Source organism: Lytechinus variegatus, chromosome 12 (assembly GCF_018143015.1).
Source record: "Lytechinus variegatus isolate NC3 chromosome 12, Lvar_3.0, whole genome shotgun sequence".
NCBI lineage: Eukaryota > Metazoa > Echinodermata > Echinoidea > Temnopleuroida > Toxopneustidae > Lytechinus > Lytechinus variegatus.
Window position 1 is genome coordinate 34,948,766 of NC_054751.1, and position 23,297 is coordinate 34,972,062.

At 34.7% G+C, this 23,297-nt stretch overlaps 1 protein-coding gene across 1 annotated transcript in view; it reads right to left on the minus strand.

The window, feature by feature from the left end:
- LOC121425175 (BTB/POZ domain-containing protein KCTD9-like) overlaps positions 1 to 21,460 on the minus strand; it is a 47,390-nt gene extending 25,930 nt beyond the window's left edge. The window contains exons 1-9 of the mRNA XM_041621178.1: positions 21,344 to 21,460; positions 16,607 to 16,728; positions 15,193 to 15,236; positions 13,408 to 13,531; positions 12,119 to 12,177; positions 6,762 to 6,893; positions 5,744 to 5,907; positions 4,245 to 4,394; positions 2,454 to 2,559 (exon numbers count right to left, since the gene is read on the minus strand). Coding sequence (XP_041477112.1) covers positions 2,454 to 2,559; positions 4,245 to 4,394; positions 5,744 to 5,907; positions 6,762 to 6,893; positions 12,119 to 12,177; positions 13,408 to 13,531; positions 15,193 to 15,236; positions 16,607 to 16,728; positions 21,344 to 21,406 — 964 coding nt within the window. The 5' untranslated portion in view covers positions 21,407 to 21,460. The remainder of the gene's footprint in view (positions 1 to 2,453; positions 2,560 to 4,244; positions 4,395 to 5,743; positions 5,908 to 6,761; positions 6,894 to 12,118; positions 12,178 to 13,407; positions 13,532 to 15,192; positions 15,237 to 16,606; positions 16,729 to 21,343) is intronic.
- Positions 21,461 to 23,297: the final 1,837 nt, after the last annotated feature.

The window sequence follows — 23,297 nt, forward strand, 5'->3', positions numbered from 1 at the left end:
CAGTATATACAGTATACATATATATTTAATGTACAATTACTGGTACTCTTTATGGTAAGCATTCATGTTTTTTTCCATCACCACAAGAGAATTTTGACACAGAACTACATGTGTGTCAGCACACTTGTTGCATTTTATCGATATTAGATATAAACAAGATGTATCAATTCCTTGGAAACCTTACATAGGACCTGCAAGAAATCTCAAGGATTATAATGGTAAAAATATATGACATTAGCTCTTCCAGCATACCAGCAACAATAAAGGGTGTCAGTGAAGATCCTGAAGATATGAAAATACATGTACATTTATAAAGGCTATAAAACGCAGGATTATACGTCATGTCGGATGTTTGAAAAGCAACATGTTCCTCGCAGTCCAGGATGCTACTTTTCTTTTTTTAAACCCTTTATTAAAACAGGTCTCACTTGACAGAAGAAGGAAGCTAAGATCCGTTTATTTCTTGGTTCCTGGAAATTCATGGCATCTCATCATATGGAAATAACCCTTAACATGCCATGAACACATATCTGTGCATCCACTGGAGTGCCATGAACACAATTCATGCAATGGCCATACAGCTATTGTTATGCCTATTGCATTTTGAGGAGTGCATTGCATGCATGAGTGATTCCATTGTTCAGTTCAGCTTATGGTCAAGAGGTTTAACATCATTGTCTTAGGAGTGATTCCCTTTTTTTTATATGAATAAAACAGTTAAATATAGATTATTTGAAAAAAAAAATGGCACTCGCTGATTACAGTGGATGGTACATTGAGAGTTAATGTTCCTTTATAATGTTCCCAAAGATTGTGTCATTTGCACATACAAGGTCATGTGGACATTTGATTGTATTGGTGTTTAGGTTCATTTGAAATAAGTCTATTACGGAGATGGGAAATGAACTTTTAAAAGAAGAACCATCAATTCACCCCTCCTCTTGAAAACCCATAGATGTACAATTATGTAGACATAGAGAACATGTCGAAAGCAGAGGCAATACATTTTCTTTCATATCTGGTGTTTTTCTTTCAAATCTACAGATTGAATTTTATATTGAAATCTGTAGGTTTTATGAAGGACTTCCACTAGATTTTTAGCAATCTACCACACAATGCGATTGTTCAGGGGGGGCGTTTCATGAAAGGACTTGTCGGACGTTTTATCCGACAAGTCCCATTTCATCCGACAGTTACCATAGGAACAGTGCCTCTCAGCCAGTCAAAATCATGGAAAGATGTCAGATCTGACAACTTGTCGGATGAAAATATTGATGAAACGCTCCCCTGGTATGCTTCAACACTTTCATTTATGCCCGTTTTCAAATTATTCATTTATGTCACAAAAAGTTAGTGTCATGTGATACAATTTGACCAATGAAGATGGTGTGAACAAATAAGTTATTTGACATCTGTCTCATTCCTGGAATTATAAAGAAGCAAGAAGACAACATTCCATATGAAGCTCTGCTCACAGGATTTTGTGGGATACAAAGGCACCCAAAGATGAGCACCTGGAATTCTGTGATGACATTGATTGAAAGGTTTTACAGGATACCTCTGATGATCTATATCCACTTGGATCAAAGCTGCTGTCAACTCTGATCCCAAGTATCTTAACAGATTTGGTTTTAAATTGCTGCTTTCCACGATTCTCTCTCTATCTCTCTCTCTTGAAGACATAGGTATTCCCTTCCACTTTGTTTTCCTCATTCTTTCTTCCTCCTCCTCCTCTTCCTCCTCCTCCCCTATTCTTCTTTTTTCTTCTACTACTTCTGCCTCCTCCTCCCCTCTCCTCATCCTCCCCTCTCCTCCTCCCTCCTCCTCCTTCCTCTTCCTCCACCTTCTTCTTCTTCTTCTTCTCCTCCTCCTCCTCCTCCTCCTCCTTCTTCTTCTTCTTCTTCTTCTTCTGCTCCTCCTCCTCCTTCATCCTCCTCCTCCTCCTCCTCCTTCTTCTTCTTCTTCTTCTTCTTCTTCTTCTTCTTCTCCTCCTTCTCCTCCTCCTGGTAACTGAACTTGGTGTTTTTCTTCTTAATTTCCTAATATTACTTCCTCTTCTCCACCACCTACTCCTTCTCTTTCCTCTTCTTCTCTTTCTTCTTCTCCTCCTCCTCATTGAACCTTTTCTTATATTTTCCTGTATATATTTTCCCATTTATTCATCTGTCCTCCATTCCTTTTTATATTTTTCTTTACTGATTCGGCTTTCCTTCATTCTTTATTTATTATTTTCAAATATCATTTGCCTCATCCCTTTTTTTTCTCTCTACCTCTAATGCTCTCTCTCTCAATTCATTTATACATTAATTGATTGAAATAAATTCCAAACAGCTCCCTTTCTCTCCGTTTCTCTCATGGTCTCCATCCATTTATCTACCTATTGCTCCACCTATTTACATACCTATCATAGTTTCAATTCATTTATCAGTCCATCATCACACATTATATCTTACCTTCCATATTGGCCTTTGTTCCTGCTGGATCTTCAAAATTACACCCTCTGAGTGAAGCATTCTCTAGATTGGCAAGGACCATCTTTACCCCTCTCAAGTTAGCTCCCTAGTAACACAGCAGACAAGTATGACAAATATGAATACAAACAAACCAATAACTAAAGCATGTATATCTTGATCACTGTCTCTGTATGGGGAAAATTATTAATATTGTGTTCAGGCAAAAGAATAGTATTTCATTTTTGAGGATACTTTTCTGAGCCCAATGCCTAAATCTGCAATATTGAATCATTTTTAACACTTTATTTTCAAGGGCTCTTTTGTGCATTTTGAGAGTAAAATCATTTTTTTTCTGATTGTGTATGTCATAGACCTAGACCATGGTTTTAGGTTAATATAGGCCCCCCCCCCCCAAAAAAAAAAAACAGCAACAGCTGTCATGTCTCCAATACTGTAATCTAAATGTACTCACACTGAATGATCAATTACTCGGAAAAAATCTCACATTGAATACTTCTGGTAATTTGTGAAAACCATGTCATGACTGCAGTGAGTATTGGAGACAACTTACATGAAAAGTCTAAACAATGTATTGCCCACCCAACTACTCACCCCCTCCCCCCCAACTTCTTCCTCCTCCAATTTGTAAAATGTTAAAGTAGAATAGGGGCAAATCCGGGCAATTAATTGTTTTATATTTACGTACAATGAAATATTCTTGCACATTTACAATATTTTGTTCAATATCACAGCTTCATCATGATGCCCCACTTGAGATCAACATGATTCCCTAGCAACTGAGGTATTAACATTATGACTCGTCCATTCGCAAAAATGACTAGAAATGTTTCCAAGCAACAAAATAGTATCCAGAACTCACTGTGAACTATCCACCATAGAATGTAACATCCTAATATAATTCATGACATGACACGTGTCATATGAGCGTCTTGCAAATTAACTTTTATTAGGATCACACTATGGACAGGTACTATTTTGTGGTGGAGCGTTGTGGCCCAGTGGATTAGCCTCCAGACTTTGAAACAGCGGGTCGTGGTTTTGAATCCCAGCCATGATGTAATTTCCTTCGGCAAGAAATTTATCCACATTGTGCTGCACTCAACCCAGGTGAGGTGAATGGGTACCTGGCAGGAATTTATTCCTTGAAATGTGTGTGCGCTGTAATCTAAGTAATTACGGCTGCCAAGCTACAGCTGGGGTAATAATATCCATGTCCTTTGCAAGCACATAGATTCATTATGTGCTATACAACAACTGTATGTTATCATTATCATTATGTCTTGCCTTCAACTATAGTGGGCAACACACACTAAAGGAAAAAAGGCCCAATCGGTGAGCATAATCCCTAGTAGAAATCGACCCGTTTACTTTTCCATATATGAATTAGAAGACAAAGTGATCAAGATTTTACCTCAATGTAAAATTTTCTATTTCTTGCAGAAATAAAAAATGATACATAGCACCAAGTCCACTTTAAATGATGCACAAAACAGATGTGAGAATGGGTAGGAGTTATACAAAAATATTGTAAGGCGAAGGAGAAATGAAAATCAACTCTCAGATGGCTCAAAAAGTTGTTAGACCAAGTGGAATGTGAAGCTAATTTTGGGGCATAAATTCATTTTTAAAGGGAAGGTAGCTGTTAAACAAATCACATCGCACTAAGGTAAACAAAATTTTCCAGTAGAATGGTGCAATACAACTTTTAGGTTGATCCTCTAACATTTCTTTTAGAGTTGACCTTAAAAAGACATGAATGAAATGACTTACATCAAGCTTGGCAGCAGAAAGATTGGCCCTCTCTAGGGTGCAGTAAGATAGGTTTGCCCCGGAGAGGTTAGCAGAAGATAGATTGCTCATGGTGAAATTAATATACTTCAAATCTAATTTAGACAGATCGGCTCCTTCAAAGTTCATACCCTGAAAGCACAGAAATTAATAAAGTATAAAATAGTTAAAGAATAGAAATAAAGCATGATTAAACCTCATCATAAAATTAATGCAAAAATATTATCAGGAACTATGGACATTTCTAAATGGAATTTTTTTCTTACCGGTATCAAAACTAAATGAAAATACTCATATCAGGAGTATCTAGTCGGTGCGTCGTGGTCTAGTAGTTCTGACTCTCGCCTTTCAAACAGAGGATTGTGGGTTCAAATCGTAGCCATAGCGTGTTTTCCTTCTGCAAAAAATTTATCCACACTGTGCTGCACTCGACCCAGGTGAGGTAAATGGGTACCCGGCAGGAGTAATTCCTTGCATGCACTGAGCGCCAGTGATGGTAGCTCGAGCTAAAGCCGGGGTAATAATAGCAGCGCTTTGTATCCTCTGACAAAAAGCGCTTTATAAATCCAGCTATCATTATCATTATTATTATTATTATCAAAATCGTATGCTTCACCCTAAGTTATTAAAATGAATTATGAAACAATGGAATTCAGAGCAGTTGCACATCTCCAATTGACTGACAAGTGGATCTTTCCAGAGAATCATGAGAGAATCAAAAGCTATGTAAATAGAATACCTTGAACTGAAAGACTTTAAACAAGATATAACATAATAATTATAAATACCCCTTATCATAGCAAGAAATCCTTGTTTGGCAAGAGTAGATGCCATGAATGTGATTTAACATCACCTACAGTTTGCTCAATTTCAATATTCAAGCCAAATAATTCCTCTTCTGAAGTATTCTAGATATTCAAGAATTCCAATCTCCATCCGCCAAAGTTGGGAGAATTCTAGCATGAGCAAGGATTGTTAGCTTGGGCTGCATACTTTTGGCTCTACGTTTGAATATAAAGTGCAATGGTATGGTACAATAATCCTGAACCAAATCCCAGGTGCTCCACCAGCAATATCATAAAAAGCCCAAAATATTTGCAAATAATCCAAAGTTAATTCAAGATGGCGATGTTTAGATCAAGCTAATGAAATATCCACCTAACTGTGTCTCCATTTCAAATCATCTTGGTATTGTTTTGATCAGATATAATTTGCTGTAACAGAAAAAGTGTGATTATTAAAGAAAACTTGGGCTGGTGCAGAATGGCTTCATATTTTGTGTTATGAAGTGTTATTGAACTATTATAACCATCCAACATCATAGTAGGTTGAGTGCCAACATGGCGGTACATAGAATGACCAGATGAGAAAGAGAAAGAGCAAAGACTCCTTCATTTTTTATTTTTTTTTGGGGGGGGCTAATAAATGTGTATGTAATTTCATTGTTCTACTAACAATTTTCAACTCTAAGCCTGTTTTACCTGACACCGAAGGTCATATTTGGACGGAGCACACTGCAGCATTCTGATAAACTCCCATCGTTTCATAGGTGTGTGGTCCCCCGGAGGCTCTTTGTTCTGTACCATCTCTTCCAAAGGCTTAATTAAAGACTGAATACCAAAGAATTTTGCCTCTTCTAGTACACCTGGAAAACAAAGAAAGTGCAGAAAGAGATTACTCTAACATCAAAATAGGTATTCATCTAATGATTACTCCTGAGAATACATGTACAACACTCTATTGCTAATTAGCAAAGGAAATATTTATGTGCATATCATGATATAAATTACACACTATCACTACGATTAAACTATGTTTCCTTTATTGTCCTGAATTATTGCCTGTATGAAGCATTTTGGATGCAAGATATTATTAGCAGAAATTGAATTAAGACAGTTTGGTTGCAGAAGATCTAGGAATAGATCATGTGGGATTTGACCAAACGGAATGTAGATAACGTGGGTGTAGACCAAGTGGCAATTTTAAGGTCCGGGGTTCAGATCCCAACGCAACACTTGCATTCTTTGGCAAGGCATTTATCTACATTTGCCACTCTCCCCCAGGCATATTCGGTCGGAAGGACTTCTTGAATGTTTGAGAGTCCGATCAGGGTAGTCATGGTTAGGCCGTGGTAATAGTATGCAGCGCTAAGAAACATTTGTATCAAGTGCTTTATAAATGTTTCATACGTTTATTATTATTTACAACGTGGAGCGTTGTGGCCCAGTGGATTAGTCTTCAGACTTTGAAACACAGGGTCGTGGGTTCGAATCCCGACCATGGCGTAATTACCTTCAGCAAGAAACTGATCCATAATGTGCTGCACTCAACCCAGGTGAGGTAAATGGGTACCAGTAGGAATTCCTTAAAAAGCTGTGTGCGCTATGAACGCCTAGCTTACATGTAGCAGGGTAATATAGGAGAGCCTTGAGCACCTAACAAGGTGGATATGTGCGCAATATAAATACCCTTTATAATTATTATTACTAATTGACATACCTGAAGGATTAAGACCATCATCCATTATCAGTTGTCCATGTCGTAAATAATTGAGAATAGGTTCAAAGTAAACTGGACTTCTGTCTATGAGGTAGGCACCTGTGTGGTCAACTGAACTACTCCATGGTAAATCTGAAGAAAATCAAAGAATTAACAACAAAGGTAGAAATAAGCTCATTTCAAAGGGAGATTAAAAACTTAAAAAAATATCAAGTATAAATATAAGTCCACCCAACAAACAACTTGAAATTCTACCAATCAGAATCTAGTATTTTAGACCTGTGCTTGATTTCTTGAATTGCTTTCAAAAGCCAATGTTCATAGCTGGCACATATTCAATTTCATCCCCACATTCATAATTAATACAAGTAACTTGGCGATATTTCATACAAAATTACATTATTCATTACATTAGATTTGTGTGTTTGATTTTGCATAATGACCAATTCAATTTTATTTTAAATGAACATTTTACTTCTAAAAGGTAGTAGCCCTTTCAGTTAACAACTAATTTACAAAGGGGTCCTGCAACACCATACATACAACAGAAATTTGATACATGACTGTAAGCAGATTTTTTGTTTTGCTAAGGGGGGCAGGACATGTAAACCTTTTATGAGGAAAAACTTGTAAGTGAAATTGAAGGATGCATACTTTTAATGAATTTTGTGAATAATTTAGTTCAGTAAAAAAAAATTTTCAAAATTTCTTGGGGGGAACAAAATAAAATGAACTAAGGTCACACAAAACAGAAAATAAACAAGCCATTAAAAAGAAGTTTGAAAATAACCTTGCATTTAAAACTGTTCACATCAGTTTACATGTGAGTAGCACCACATCAAATGTTATCTCCAAATGCAAGAAAATAATAAACCTTAAGAGTACCGTTCTATGTAGGGAAAAGGGTGAAGGGACCGAGTTTCTGATATGGCTACTGTCTTTGAAAGATTTTGAGTGAGAATTTAATGAATTAATTGTGTCATAGATTTTGAAATGTTCCTGGAACGTCTATTTTGTCAGACATTCAAGTAATTCAAATGAAAATTATGAAGTTAAAAAACAATGTTAATTTCTATGTCTTAAATACATGGTTATATATTACAATTATTCCCCCTTGTTTTAGCGTGGGAGACAATTCACTTATGAGTGAAGTTTCACAGCGGGGGGGGGGGGGGCTTCACTCAAAAATAAATCAGAAATTGGTATGAAGTAACTCAGGCCAGTAGCCAGGGTTTTCCCTTCGCTTCTCTTATATCTTCTATTCTCCTTTTTCTGCCACTTTTTTCTTGCTTTTGAAAATTTTAGAGGTTTCAATCGAACCCTTGCACTCCCTGGTTACTAACTTAATGACACGTCATGTATCAAATATTGGCATAATTAAACTATATAAGGGTCACTCATATGATTGCCGCCGACTGACCATTTGCTGACTATCAAACCCGCCCAAAATTGAGAACAAAGACTAGCATGTGTACACAAATGCACGTGTTGCTATCAAAGTTACAGCCAAACGTAATTAGCTGCATTATGTAATCACTTCGAGAAAGTATTAAAAATCATGGTTGAATATTACCATAGCATCATAAAGAAAGATCTATGACGTTCTGACAGTTTAACAAAAACAGGATAATAAAAATTAGGTCAAAACAATTTCTGTATGGTAACAATAACTCATCCAAATAAGCACATGTTGGCAAATGTTGTTCATCTAGACCCATTTTAGTCTTCCATAGTTATAAACCTTACTGAACCATTGCTTCTATCATTGAGCAAAAAATATTTATCAGTGAATGCAAAGACAATGTTGTCATTTTCCTGGATTATGAGAATATTTTTTTTATCAGTATGAGGACATACATGTAAGGTGGAAGTGGATCCAGTGCACTGCTCTCAATAATGACAAAATCCTTTGTGTAAAAAAAAAGGAATCACTTTCAGATTCTTTTGCATTGACAGAATGGACACTTCATGTAAATCAAAATAAGGAATAAGGTGAAACATGGGCCCTGTTTTACAATGAACTGTAATTGATTCTATCTTTCTTAATAATAGATAGCAGCTAATCGGGAATGAATTATTTTTTTTAAATGAATAATCAAGCATGCATCATTATTTTGAAGTAGTATCATTTATTTCTTTGCACACAGAGACACATTATGTTAATTCACATGAAGAATTATGGCATTAACAGCTTTCTATAGTTAAGAATGATTTGATCAATCAAGAAATTACTTTCACTAATAGCCTATGAATGAACTCTAACCAGTAGATCAATAGCAAGTGCTCTTGTAAATCACTTCACCATCTTTCTATAAACATTTACATCATGTAACTTTCATTTCCTTTTTGATTAATAAATTCCTTTTTCTTATTAATTAATAAACATCTACACTCATTGTCCGTAGAAATTATTCTGAAAGTGATTACTTCGAATGTCAACAAAATCAGGTCATTTTGTTGACACACTGACCTCAGCCTGGTTAGCATGTAATAAGATCCCTGATAAAAATGTTTGATATTGTATGTTTATTGTAAGCAATAACTTTCCCCTTGCAAAATGAGATACATGTACACATACCAGTAAAAAAAAACCTACAGTGGCTTAGGATGGCTGGCCCTCGGAGCTCTTAAAAGAGCCAGAGCAAATGAAAAAAGAGCCATCATCAAAAAAATATCTCTACCTTTTCTACCGTGTCAGTGCATTGAATCTCAGTACATAATGAGTGGAATTTTAAGAAGCCCTTCCAAAAGAAATTTAAAGTTTTACTATTACATGTAGACAAATTAGTCATTTCCAGTATAGAAAATATATGATTGAAATACAGCGAGATATTTCTTTGAAAATTCAATCTGACTTGAAAGAAAAAAAATCCTAATTAGATCCACAGGAATACTCATGTGATTAAAGGGGAATCCAACCAAAAAAAAACTTGATTTCAGAGCAAAAAAGAAAAATCAGACAAATTGATAGGTGAATGTTTGAACGATATTGGACAAACAATAAGAAAGTTATGAATTTTTAAAAGTTGTAAATATTGGTAATCACTCTACTCATGGAGACTTTAAAACTGACCGCAAATGTGATGTCATGGTGATGTATAAAGTCACGGACTACTCTTCCATGTACTCCAATTCATAAAATGGCAAAAAATGACATTTTTATTTCAAATCATATTCTTCTTTCATGAGGACATAAAAAATATGTACTACCTGGGTTATAATTAGATTACTGCCCCAGGGGAATGGGTAGGGGAAGGTTGGGTAAGTTGAGCATAGGGGCAAGTTGAGCCACCACCCCCAAGCCAATACATGAATGACCCATTGCATATAACCCCTAACCCCACCACTTTATTTCCAACTTTGAACAAAAAGTATTTTTTTAGAGGGAAAATACAAATTTCAGCCAAAAAAGTAAAAAAGGGTGTGAAATAGACAAATGCTTTTGACCAACACACGTCTTCAAGTATTAGAAATACGAACAATATTGTTAGTCCAGGCATGGATTCTCATTCTTGTCATAGTTTTTTACATGATGAATGCATAAGAAATGTGTGGATGTGAAAATATTGCAATAAGTTCGGACTGGGGTAATTTAAGCCAAATCAACATGGGGCAAGTTGAGCCATGTTAATATGGTGATGTATAATAAAACAAATTTAAAAATGTAAAAGGCCATTGATATGCAGGCAGAAAGGAGCAAATTCACATGACAGTTCTTTTGCATTTAGAAGATGTTAGTATTTATTGAGAATTAGCAAGTGAATGAAAAATTGACATCCTGGTTCTTCCCGCATACATTTTGTACATAGTTTTTGTGGCTCAACTTACCCCAGATGGTGGCACAACATACCCCATATATGGGGCAAGTTGAGCCATTTGACATCGTTTTTTTCAAAGGTCACGATGACTTTCAGTGTGGGGGTAGAAAGTTATATATAGGTGAAAAACATTTCCCAAGAATCGAATTTAAAGGCAAGGTACTTATTTCTGCAATATTACTAGTCATATCAATTCTAAAATGCAAAATGCAAAAAGTGTCACAACTTACCCCGCCTTCCCCTACTTGGGAGAAAACCACAAATAGCTGAGTACATGGCCTATGAAAAATTGTCCTTGCCCCTTGTTATAATTTACTTACCCAGTTGCCAATTTGAAATCTAAATAATCTTAGGGATCTCAATTTTAAAGGAGCCATAAATTTATTACTTGTCAGATTTCTTTCAAATTTTCACCATTCTGTTTTATTTATTTTTCTCCTTGCCAACACACAATTTTATAACCAGGGCTGGATTCCCCTTTAAAGTAGGAGGGAGGGGATATAAGGACGTGGAGGAAGGGCTATCTATTTCCCCATCCAGAGTTGCTAATCTTGTTATGCACAGCATAGCACACTAAAATGCACTAGTATCAAGTAAAAAAGTAATGTAAAAATAATTAATCACTCCAAATTGAAGCACCTATCACCTTGATAAAAATAAGATTCTTTGTACTGAAAATAACAATGTATAATGCAACATTTCACTTTGAAATTAAGATGAGTTGCAGAACTCCTGAACAAATAATTAATGCACATTTATTTTCAAATGTATGCTGAATGTTAAGATTGTAAGAGAGGTCTAAAAAGGAAGAAAAAAACAAGATACATGTAATACTGCTAGCTGTAACAAAAGAAACACAAATACTCCAAATTTACTACTATAACGTGTTTTGAATGATCAAGTTTCAAACAAAGTGCTGGTAGCAATATATTGAAATCTGTCCTGATAACCTGTTTAGAAGCAATCAATAGAGGGCACCTTTGAAAGAAAGAAATAAGAGCCCTTCATTATTGGGGGTGTGTTTCCTACCCAGATTGAGTTAAGTTACTGGACAGATCCCACTATTAGATGATTGTTTGTGAAGAAGCAGTTCAAACTTGGATTATAATGATACACTTTTTCAGTGTGTGTGCAAATAAATCAATGAATTATTAATCAATTTCATTTAATAGGTCAATCGTTTTAATAGTTACTTAATTCATTTCTATATTTCAATATCATTCATTTATCTTTCATATCATAATTCAAATGAAATCCTATAGGTACAGTATATATTTACCAGTGCATATTAAGGTGTTAGTGGGAAAACAAACATCATTCACCTGACAGAAAAAGATATATTTAATTCCCGTTAGCTGAAAATTGAATTAAAAAATAGAATATACTCAGGTCTTCATTACTGTAATTCACATCTCATCTCCAAGCAGAAATCATATTGTTTACAATATATAACTTAATTTTTTTCATATATTTTTCAATCATATTATGATAATTTGAAACGGTTTAGTTTTTTTCAGTTGTCTAATCACTTGATCTTACCATCATCAGCAAACATTCTAGCAAGCATACTTTCTGAATCTCTACCAACCAGTGTTCTCCTATAGAAGAAAATTGAGATTAATGTACAATTGGTGAATGAGAGTCAAAGTGGACATTAAGTGGAAAATAAAACAGATTATCGGCTAATTACCCTATTCTATGCAATATTGTTTTAACAAAGAAACAGAAATAACAAATATAATTCACTAAATGACCCAAAAATTTAATCAGACTACTATTACTCCTATGCATGAGCCAAGTTTGGAAGTTGATACAATACGTGCCTCTTTTAAAAGTCATCCCTAAATGAGATATCATGACCTCAGTGACCTTTGAATTTGATACCCCAAAATAATCACATCATTGTCATTCTTAAAGGACAAGTCCACCCCAACAAAAACTTGATTTGAATAAAAAGAGAAAAATTCAACAAGCATAACACTGAAAATTTCATCAAAATCGGATTTAAAATAAGAAAGTTATGACATTTTAAAGTTTCGCTTCATTTCACAAAACAGTTATATGCACATCTCGGTCGGTATGCAAATGAGGGAACTGATGACATCACTCACTCACAATTTCTTTTGTATTTTATTATATGAAATATGAAATATTTTGATTTTCTTGTCATTGTCATGTGAAGTGAAGTTTCATTCCTCACCGAACACGTGGAATTTCATTATTCTAACATTTTGTGCTTCAGGCAAGGAGGTCCTAATCATCATATTCGTAAAAATTGAAATATTGTATAATTCAAACAATGAAAAACAAAAGAAATAGTGAGTGAGTGACATCATCGACTCTCTCATTTGGATGTAACTGGCTCGTTCATATAACTATTTTATTGAAAATAAGCGAAACTTTGAAATGTCATAACTTTCTTATTTTACATCCGATTTTGATGAAATTTTCAGCATTGTGCTCGTCTGATTTTTCTTTATTGATTCAAATCAACATTTTTCTTAGGTGGACTTGACCTTTAAAGGCATACATGCCCAGAGTTTAAAAGTTGATCTGCAAAATGTTTCTTTTGTTTATATTGGAAGGACGAAAACTGGACAGATGGCCAGATGTACAGAGCACCTCACAAGCAACTGCATCCAGCACCACCTGTGGTGGCAGTAGCGGACCGTGACCCACAGGAGACAAAGCATTGGAGGGGCACTGTATTGTTTGTGAACAATGCTGTGCCCCTCCAATGCTTTGTCTCCTCTGGGTCACGGTCCGCCACTGTGTAGTGGCATAACCGTGGCATAAAATACTTCGAAAAGGTGATCATTTCCTCTCACCTGTTTGTCATAAAGTGTCTTCCACCAACATTTAATGTAATCCAGTCATTCTGAAGAACTCCATTTGCTTTCTCATGACTGCACATCATAACTGTACTCTGTCCTGATCTACTAAATTTTGGATCTGTCAAAGAAACAAAATTTGCTTATTATGATCCATGCCTGCATCTAGAGACCATTGATATAAAGGGAGATTGTGTGCTTACTTGCAATCAATCGTAAATATTAATTGAAAATTGATTGAAGGATTTATTGTTACCATGTCATACCATGCGGACAAGAAATCGTTTGCAAGAAACAGCCTACAAATTTTGAGTAATTGATTACAAATTTGAAATTTATTGCAAGACTTTTGTAATTTTTTTTCCATCTTCCAACAGGCCTCCGCAATGCAGTCAAAATGCAGAGAACAAGTTCATACACAACAGGTATCTCAAGTCTTTACAATGACAGTTGAATATTTGTATTGCTTACAGTTAGTTTAGATTGCACATGAAGTCAGTAATCTGAAATGTCAGCAAATAGAAAATTATGTTTCCATCGGCTGGCTATGAGAATTTGATTACATGAGATATCTCATTTGACAGTGATATCAGGTTTCCATTCCAATAATAGTGATAGCATTTTATAAACAAGTGGAATGCCTCTGGCCGTCTCACCTGCATCACGCGGTTCAATATAGCAGCAGTGCTGACTTTGAATACTACTCTAACTCGCACAAAATGTTCAGTGATACATGGTTACTCTTATGTCCACTTTTTATGAACTAGACCAATAAACTTACAGAGATATGATGGTTATTCAACAAAAAACCCCAACATGGCCAAAGTTCATTGACCTTACATGACCTTTGACCTTGATCATGTGACCTGAAACTCGAACAGGATGTTCAGTGATACTTGATTACTCTTATGTACAAGTTTCATGAATCAGATCCATAAACTTTCAAAGTTATGATGGTAATTCAACAGATACACCCAATTCGGCCAAAGTTCATTGACCTTTGACCTTGGTCATGTGACCTGAAACGCCCACAGGATGTTCAGTGATACTTGATTACTCTAATGTCCAAGTTTAATGAACTAGACCAATAAACTTTCAAAGTTATGATGGTAATTCAACAGATACCCCCGATTCGGCCAAAGTTCATTGACCCTAAATGACCTTTGACCTTAATCATGAGACCTGAAACTTGCACAAAATTTTCAGTGATGCTTGATTACTATTATGTTTAAGTTTCATGAATCAGATCCATAAACTTTCAAAGTTATGATGGGAATTCAACAGATATCCCCAATTCAGCCAAAGTTCATTGACCCTAAATGACCTTTGACCTTGGTCATGTGACGTGAAACTCATGCAGGATGTTCAGTGATACTTGATTAACCTTATGTCCAAGTTTCATGAACTAGGTCCATATATTTTCTAAGTTATGATGACATTTCAAAAACTTAACCTCAGGTTAAGATTTCGATGTTGATTCCTCCAACATGGTCTAAGTTCATTGACCCTAAATGACCTTTGACCTTGGTCATGTGACATGAAACTCTAATAGGATGTTCAGTAATACTTGATTAACCTTATGGCCAAGTTTTATTAACTAGGTCCATATACTTTCTAAGTTATGACATCACTTCAAAAACTTAACCTCAGGTTAAGATTTGATGTTGACGCCGCCGCCGCCGCCATCGCCGCCGCCGTCGGAAAAGCGGCGCCTATAGTCTCACTTTGCTTCGCAGGTGAGACAATGAGTCAAAAGTGATTTTATAAAGAGAAATATCTTACCTATAAAAGGTTCATTCTCTGATATGTACAATATTTCATCATCCCTGTAGAGAGAGAAAAAAAAAGTATCAACTGAGACTTGATCGGCTGGCCAAGAGCGCGGGGGGGGCACTATCAGGGTCTGTTTGATGACATAAAAAACAAACAAACAAGGTTGTACAAGCTCAGCTTGATACACACTCAGCTTTTTATACTATACTGTACCTAACATCAAATAGTTGAATATGTTATGTAAAAGTGGAATTTAATTGTAAAATTAAAAAATATATCCATCTTTTTCCATACCCTTTCTTTAGCTCTCTTTTCTACCTTTTCCATCTATTAAGCTATGTTTTTTCCATCACTTAAAAATTCATCGCAGCTGTGGACTTGCCCAACTTCCACACCATTCCTGGCAAAAATGCAATTGTCATCAAATTTGAGAGCTGCAGCATGGCAAAAGAGCAACATGTTTAAAATATATGTATTTTAGTTTTATCTCTTACGCTGACAGTACAGTAAGTCCATACTTAACATGCAACAGACTATTAATGCACACAATGATGCAAGTTACTTGATTTGAAATACAGATAATTTGTATTATACAACATATTATACAGAGATCCATGATAGCTGATTGGATGACTGTGTATCACATGAAATTCAGAGGTGAAATGAAATAGTTGACTACTGCTCTAGTAAGGAAGCGGGTAGTGCAATAGATCGTAAACTCAAGGTGCGTACCATGGTCTGCGCCTACCAGTTCTACCCCATGGAAGAACAGTGGTATTTTATCAATACCACTGAAATGGGCCATCCTCCATATGATCTGTATGATATGTTAAATTGAGCATGTGGAGTATATATTTTATTTTTATATGGAAATAAATACAAACAGCATGCCCCTACCTGTATCACTGCGCTGCATACACCATGCGCAGATATAAAATTTAGCAAGAGAGGCAAGAGAAAGGCCCAAGCCTTCTCCCCCCCCCCCTTTTGTGGCTGTTACATCAATGTATTTAGTGTAATTATTATTATATGTTGTATATATTTTTAGTGTACATTTCATCTCGGTGGCCCCTTTTTATAAGCTCTGCTTTCTCCCGGGTCACCAAACCATCATTCTATTGTTAGAATTTAGTATTTGTATAATTATCTATATTGGTATGTATTTATGTAATTGTTTGTACCTGATGATGGTTGAATAAATAAATTGAATTGAATTAATGTAGACCTAGTCCTATTTCTTCTTTCCTCTATATTGGTTATTTGGTCTACAATATGTTTTGTCATCCGTGCCACCATTCAAATATTACTTTCAGTGCAAGCTGAAGCAGTCTATTCAACTGCAATTCATGTCGTTGAATACAAGCTCATGTGAATGATCACACTCATAAACTTTGAATATTTCATGCTATGGAAGGTTTTATACCTGATTAAAGAGGCATCTTCTATTCTACCTCCTTTTGCTGTGAATACATGTGTAGCTGTTAAGCCAAGGCAGTTACTAGCAACTAGTATCAGTCTTTCCATCGTATCTGGGCATGCTATAACCTGGAATATGAATGATGTAAATAGCATTGATGATCAAAACAATTTATTAATAAGTAAATAGTTACTGTATATTACACATCATATCATGATATAACATTTCTATGCACTTCAGAAGGTGAAAATACCCACTCACTTTTATCAAGCACTTTCTTTTGAGGATTATGCATGTACATGTAGACTGCTTAACAGTATAAAAATTCTTGAACAAGAAACATTTATTTTATTCAGCACTTTTTCAAGATAGTGAAAAGCTCTTTTCACCATGCATTTCTTATCTGAACACACAGCTTGCAGGTATCATTAATTCATTGTTTGACCATGGATGATCTCTGTCGAATCGTTGAAACGTACCAAATCATGGCCGCTTTAGAGCAAGAGAATATTGATTGCATGATGGAGATCAAATTAACAAGAATGACTATGGTCTAGGAGTAGGTCAAAAGCTAGTCTACTGAAACAATCAATACAACTGACTAAGATTTCATCATGGTGAAAGCTAGCAATAAAAATCAGTGAAAATCTAGAATATTCTTTGAAAAACCATTACCAATATGAACATAGGCCAACAGTCAATATTGAAGACTCTATTAAACTTATTCAGGAGATTATCTCTTATATAAGTTGGCAGTAAAGGAAAGGTGATGGGCAGATTCATGAAAATTTTCCCTTGAATATTCTTCATTATCTACGCACAATTGAGCTTATTATTACTCAACAGTAAAAACATGATAGAGAAAACAAAAATTAAGCATGCTCTCATAATGTGGCACTTTCTTGATACTTTTTTTCACTATGCCCAATTCCCACACAAGTTTGCAGACTGTAACCACCAACCCTGTGTTGAGTTCATGCAACTTTCTAACACACTCTTTAAGAAAATCTTTTACATATCAGTTTTGTAAAAAAAAATTAAAAGATAATAATTACTAAAATATACATATTGGAATTACTAATACATAAAAGTAATCATTTACAACTAATGTAAAATTTATATCAATATCTATTATTTGTTAAATAATGATTTTCTAAAATTTGTTCCACAAAATGGAACTTCATGTAGCTCATTGTGCCTAAGTCATAAAGAAGCGAGTCAAGGGTTTAAGCCTGCAGTATTACACAGCGTGGGAAGATTTTGCAGTTGCCACCAGGAGATTGGTCTCATAAGAAACCTCTCATTTTCCATGTTTAGAGTATAATATTTATATATATGCCCTTATAATGCATTAGGTGTATAAAAAATAATAGATTACGCATGCTTTAGCAAATGGTATTATGTGGATTTTCAAAGGACAAGTCTAACCCAACATAAGGTGAATTTGAATAAAAAAGAAAAATCCAACAATCATAACACTGAAAATTTCATCAAAATCGGATGTAAAATAAGAAAGTTTTGCTTGATATCACCAAACAGTAATAATATGCACATCCTGGTTGGTATGCAAATGAGCAGACTGATGATATCACCCACTCACTATTAATTTTATATTTTATTACATGAAATATTCTAATTTTCCCCTCATTGTCATGTGAAACAAAATTTTATTTCTCCCTGAACATGTGGAATTACCATTTTTACAGTTTATGGTTAAGTCAAGTTGGTCCTTTTTGTCAAATCTGTAACAACTGAAATATTGTATGATTCAAACAATAAAAAACAAAAGAAATAGTGAGGGATATCACAAACTTTCTCATTTGCATATCACTGAGTTGTGCATATAACTGTTTAATGAAAAATAAGTAAAACTTAAATAACTTTCTTATTTTACATCTGATTTTGATGCAGTTTCAGCATTATGCTTGCTTGATATTTCTATACCATTTAAATCAACAATTTTCTGGGGTGGACCACTTGTTCACTGCTACCACCCTGCCTGTGGGGAATCTACATGTAGGACTATGGTATGCCAATGTTGTACAGAGCACACACTTTAAAAAATCATTAAAATATCACTTTTGTGACCAAAATTACTAATTTCCATACAGTTGCAATTAATTTTTCATAAGTAACTTGGGAATAATTTTTGTATTCACCAGAGCTCTCAAAAACTTGAATTTTGGGCATATTTTTGTGTACGCCCTCTATTGGTGGAAAGTAATATGGCAAGAAAATTTTCATTTTTGATCTCTATTTTTAATTAAGAAAAAAATGATTTAAAGAATCAAATTTAAATAAGAGCCAGGTTGTATTAATAATAGGTGTAATGGAACCTGACAGTGTCAACAAATCAAACATTTGCCCCAAAGAAAAAGAGAAAATAAGCCAAACATTGCCACCCTTATTTTGCCACACATGGAGATATAACTGAGAACAAGGTTATATTATAACCTTGTTCATTGAATGAGTGGGGTGGACTTGACCTTCAAAGGAAATCTATCATTGTTTACCACCTTCGACAAACAGGTTTATAGGGCCTGTGTCTAGGTTCCAAAATGAAAAGACAAAGACAAAATTATAAAAACATCATCACGGAGTCCTCAAGACTACCCAAGACCGTCAATTCCTAAAACCATTGTTTCGTTAGATGCACACCTGTCTAAAATATACCCCCCTCCCTCTTTCATTAGAAGATGAATTTTTTCTCCTTGTTAATATCATGACATAGATCCACTCACACTAGTAAGAGCATGGAAAAATAGAAAGCGTGCACACTTTATCATAACATTGACTTAGCACTGGGAAAAAATGGTGACCAACATCAACTCGCAAAAGTGCCATTTTTACACGAGGACAAGTTTTCAAAATCCATTAACATCAGGAAAACGATGTTAAAAATATCCACTTTTTTGGACCCCTTGTTCCTTAACTACCATGTTAAGACTTAAGAATAAGAAGTACCGAGTGTGATATTTTTTCACGAGATGAGGTGATTTAGGTAAGAAAATTTCACTTTTGAGATTTTGCCTAGGCTATATGTCGCCAAATGATTTTGTAGCGTGGGTGTGATCTAGTGAATGTGTGGTGTACATGTCTAGAGTGTGTTAGTGATTTTAGTTGGTATATTGCCATGTCTACTTAAAATGCCGCACTGTCCCACTCATGGTTTCAAATCGTCTCGTGTGTGAAGGATTCATATGCACCTGGTGCACGCGAATCTTTCACACCATTTTTACTAAAATAACTATGACTTTACATCATAGCTATGAATTATAATTTTTCTATAACACTTACCGAACCATATGGATCGTTTGTTGAATTCTCTTTGTTGTTTGTTTTAATAAAATAAGAGCATTTTTCGTGATCTTCACGTAGATGCCTCTTGATCAGCGTTGATATCAACTTTTGCCTAAAGAGGGCGCGCGATATTATTCACCAAGCCGGTAGGCACTTAAGAACCAAGTTTGCAAGGATACTCGTAAAATTTTGTCACTCTCACCGATGAATATTCATTTGATCGTGGCGTGCGTGTTCAATACAACCGAGCTGCATGCATGCAGAGAGTTTGTATTGAACACGCACGACCACGATCTAATGAATATTCATCGCGAGAGTGACATAATTTTACGAGTGTCCTTTCAAACTTGGTTCTTAAGTGCCTACCGTACCTTTGTTTACGGTGTTGCAAGCTAGCTGCATTCTAGGCGATCAGCATTATTTTCTTGCTCGTTCAATCCACTTTCATCATCATCTTGTCAAAAGATGGCGTACTTTACCAATAAGTATATACATGAGATGCAACCTGTTGATTTTTGGTACAATTTCCTATTACGCGCTGACGACTTGAATTGAGAATGTTCGATACGAAAAATTGCTTTTCGATTGTTGTTTGCGTACTTTCCACCGCAGTATTAAGGACGGATCGAACAGAGTATCCTGGTTGAGACTTGGAGGTAAGCGATAAAAACAGTTTTATAAATAATTTCCAATTCATTTTTTTTTTAAACTTAAACTATTAAAAAAGAAATCATTAGTGGAGAAATACTGAAACGTTTGGCGTTTTTTATTCCCTCACATTCGTGTGATGAATGAAAACGTCAAAGTCCACTATGAAACCACATGCGTTGTGCGAGGTTAGTATTACTAACCTCGCATGTTGTGTGAGTGGCACTGTGCAACACACTGACCATTTACTCTATACATGTACTATGTAGCTCATTTTACTTGTTTTTTTAATTTTCTTAATTATTTGAATAATCATAGTTATTGGAATTGCAATACTCCACCTGCAGGATTGGACATGGAAATGTATTACTAATATTCTTCCTGCACCTTTTAATTGGATTGCACAATGACATGAAAATAAAAAAAATGTCAACAACATGATGTTGATGAATCATGAATGAAGGGCGTGTCTCAACAAAACACATGAAACTATTCTTATTTTTACATTCCATTACTATTTCGTGACCCCAATCTCATAAGAGACTTTAGACTAAATTATTGATACTACTGAAGACAAAGATATTCCACTGAAACCGAAAAGAAATAAAACAAAGAAATCCGAAAGTATGTATGATTACAAATAATTCAACCAAAAACGTGACACAACTTTGTGCAGATGGGACCGAGATAAAAATCAAGACTAGTACATCTACAAGCACACAATCTCCTGTGATAAGCGCTCTCATCAACACGTTTTCCTCTAAAAACTAAACACTGTTTATTCATTTTACATACCTTCCCATCAGAAGTCCTTCCATTTCGAAATATTGTGACTCTAGGGCGTGTATTTGAGGCCATCTTTGCAGGAATGACGACGGCGATCAGCTGATTTTTAAGGTACGACGGACAGTATGGTATCTCCAAGCAATTAATATCCAAGAAATAAATTTTCCAAGAAATATATGTATTGAATAATAAGTCTGATTGTACATACTTGAATAGCGACAAAATAAATATCCATTTATTATATTTGTATAGAGAGTAAACAAAGAACATATTGAAGATCTTACATGTATCAATAACTGTATGAAAATCAACAGTAGGCTGTTCCCAAAATTTTCATATTTCACTCACACTTCTGATAAGTTGGATAAATCAACATGTATAGGCCTAGTGCTTAGTAACACAAATGTTTCTAAGAGCGTTAATCTATCATTCTAATGATTTTGCAATATTTACAGGGTTAAGCTGCACTAATCTGTAACACTCCATCATAACAATATGGAAATATTATTTCGACGTGATTGAATTAAGTTAAAAATATAAAAATTATAAGGTAGATGATATACGATATTTATTTCCCTGCTCTAGTATAATGTGATTAATTAATTTATTTTGGTCAGGCATATTCCCTTTCTGAATATATTAAATGACTGTGCATTTCGACACTGACATTTGTATATTCCTCTCTATAATCTTGAAATTCCGTGTACGTGGGAATACAGATGACTTGCCCGCTTCATCTGAGTTTAGTTTGCTTGGATCTTCACTTTGATGGAAATCATTTTAAATCGAACTAGCATTGGATGGCTTACAGTAAACTGTTTTCTCCAAACCCTAGCATCTTTTATTTTTTCTAGCTCTTTCTGCTGTCTATCCTGACTTTAATTAACCTGCTCCTGCTCTACTTAACTCGCCGACTCATCTCATCTCAACGATTTAATTCAGCTTCTTCTATTCTCAACTCATTTGGTTTACAGTTCTTTTAAGGACTAAACTTGTTTTTTTCAAAGACAATCTACTTTCTCGGCTATTTCACTTCTACCTCTATCTATTTTTTTTTTATTTGTAGAACTTCCACACAGTGTACCGTAAACCACTTCCTCGAAGGTTAGACTAACTTACCACCGGTCCAATCATTAGGCATATTCATTCCAAATTTGTTTTATTTCTCCCCTCTGTGATAAATGTTTATTTTCAACCCAATTTGTTTTTATTAATATTGCACAGCTGAAATATATCATGATTTGTTGTGACTATTTTGTATTTTCTAGAGCCTTGTTGACAAACAGCTGAAAGGATTTAACAGCAGTTGGATAAATTATAGATGAACAAGATACGGTATCAAAACAACGTAGGTACACATTTAAGATTTGTGATTCTTTTTTATTGTTTCGTGCAAAATTAAATATAATATTGATTCTTACATTACATTTTTAACAACTTTTGATATACATAATATACAAGACTGAACGCATGACAGTTTTTGTATCCACATCATATTTGTTTACCATATTACATTCTATATATATACATAATATATATTATATATATATATATATATATATATATATATATATATATATATATATATATATATATATATATATATATATATATAAAACAAAAAATCAAAAAAATCAAAACGTTCGTTCATGCAGAAACATATGAAAAAAATCGAATCCTTTGTAAGCTAATATGTTTGTTCAAGTCAGTTAAAAACAAATATTTTGTAATTTTTTTTATTTAACATACATGTATCTAATTCAATAGCATTATGGCCAAAGTACAATTAAATATCATCAACACTTTTATACAAGCAATAAGGCGTATAGAATAACACAAAAGCAGGTACAATATACAGTGTGTCCCAGAAAAAAAGCAAACCAGGATTCCCATGTTTTTTTTTCTTCAAAGGCAAATAAATTTTGATATTTTATTTGAATAATCATTCCTCCTTATTTTGATA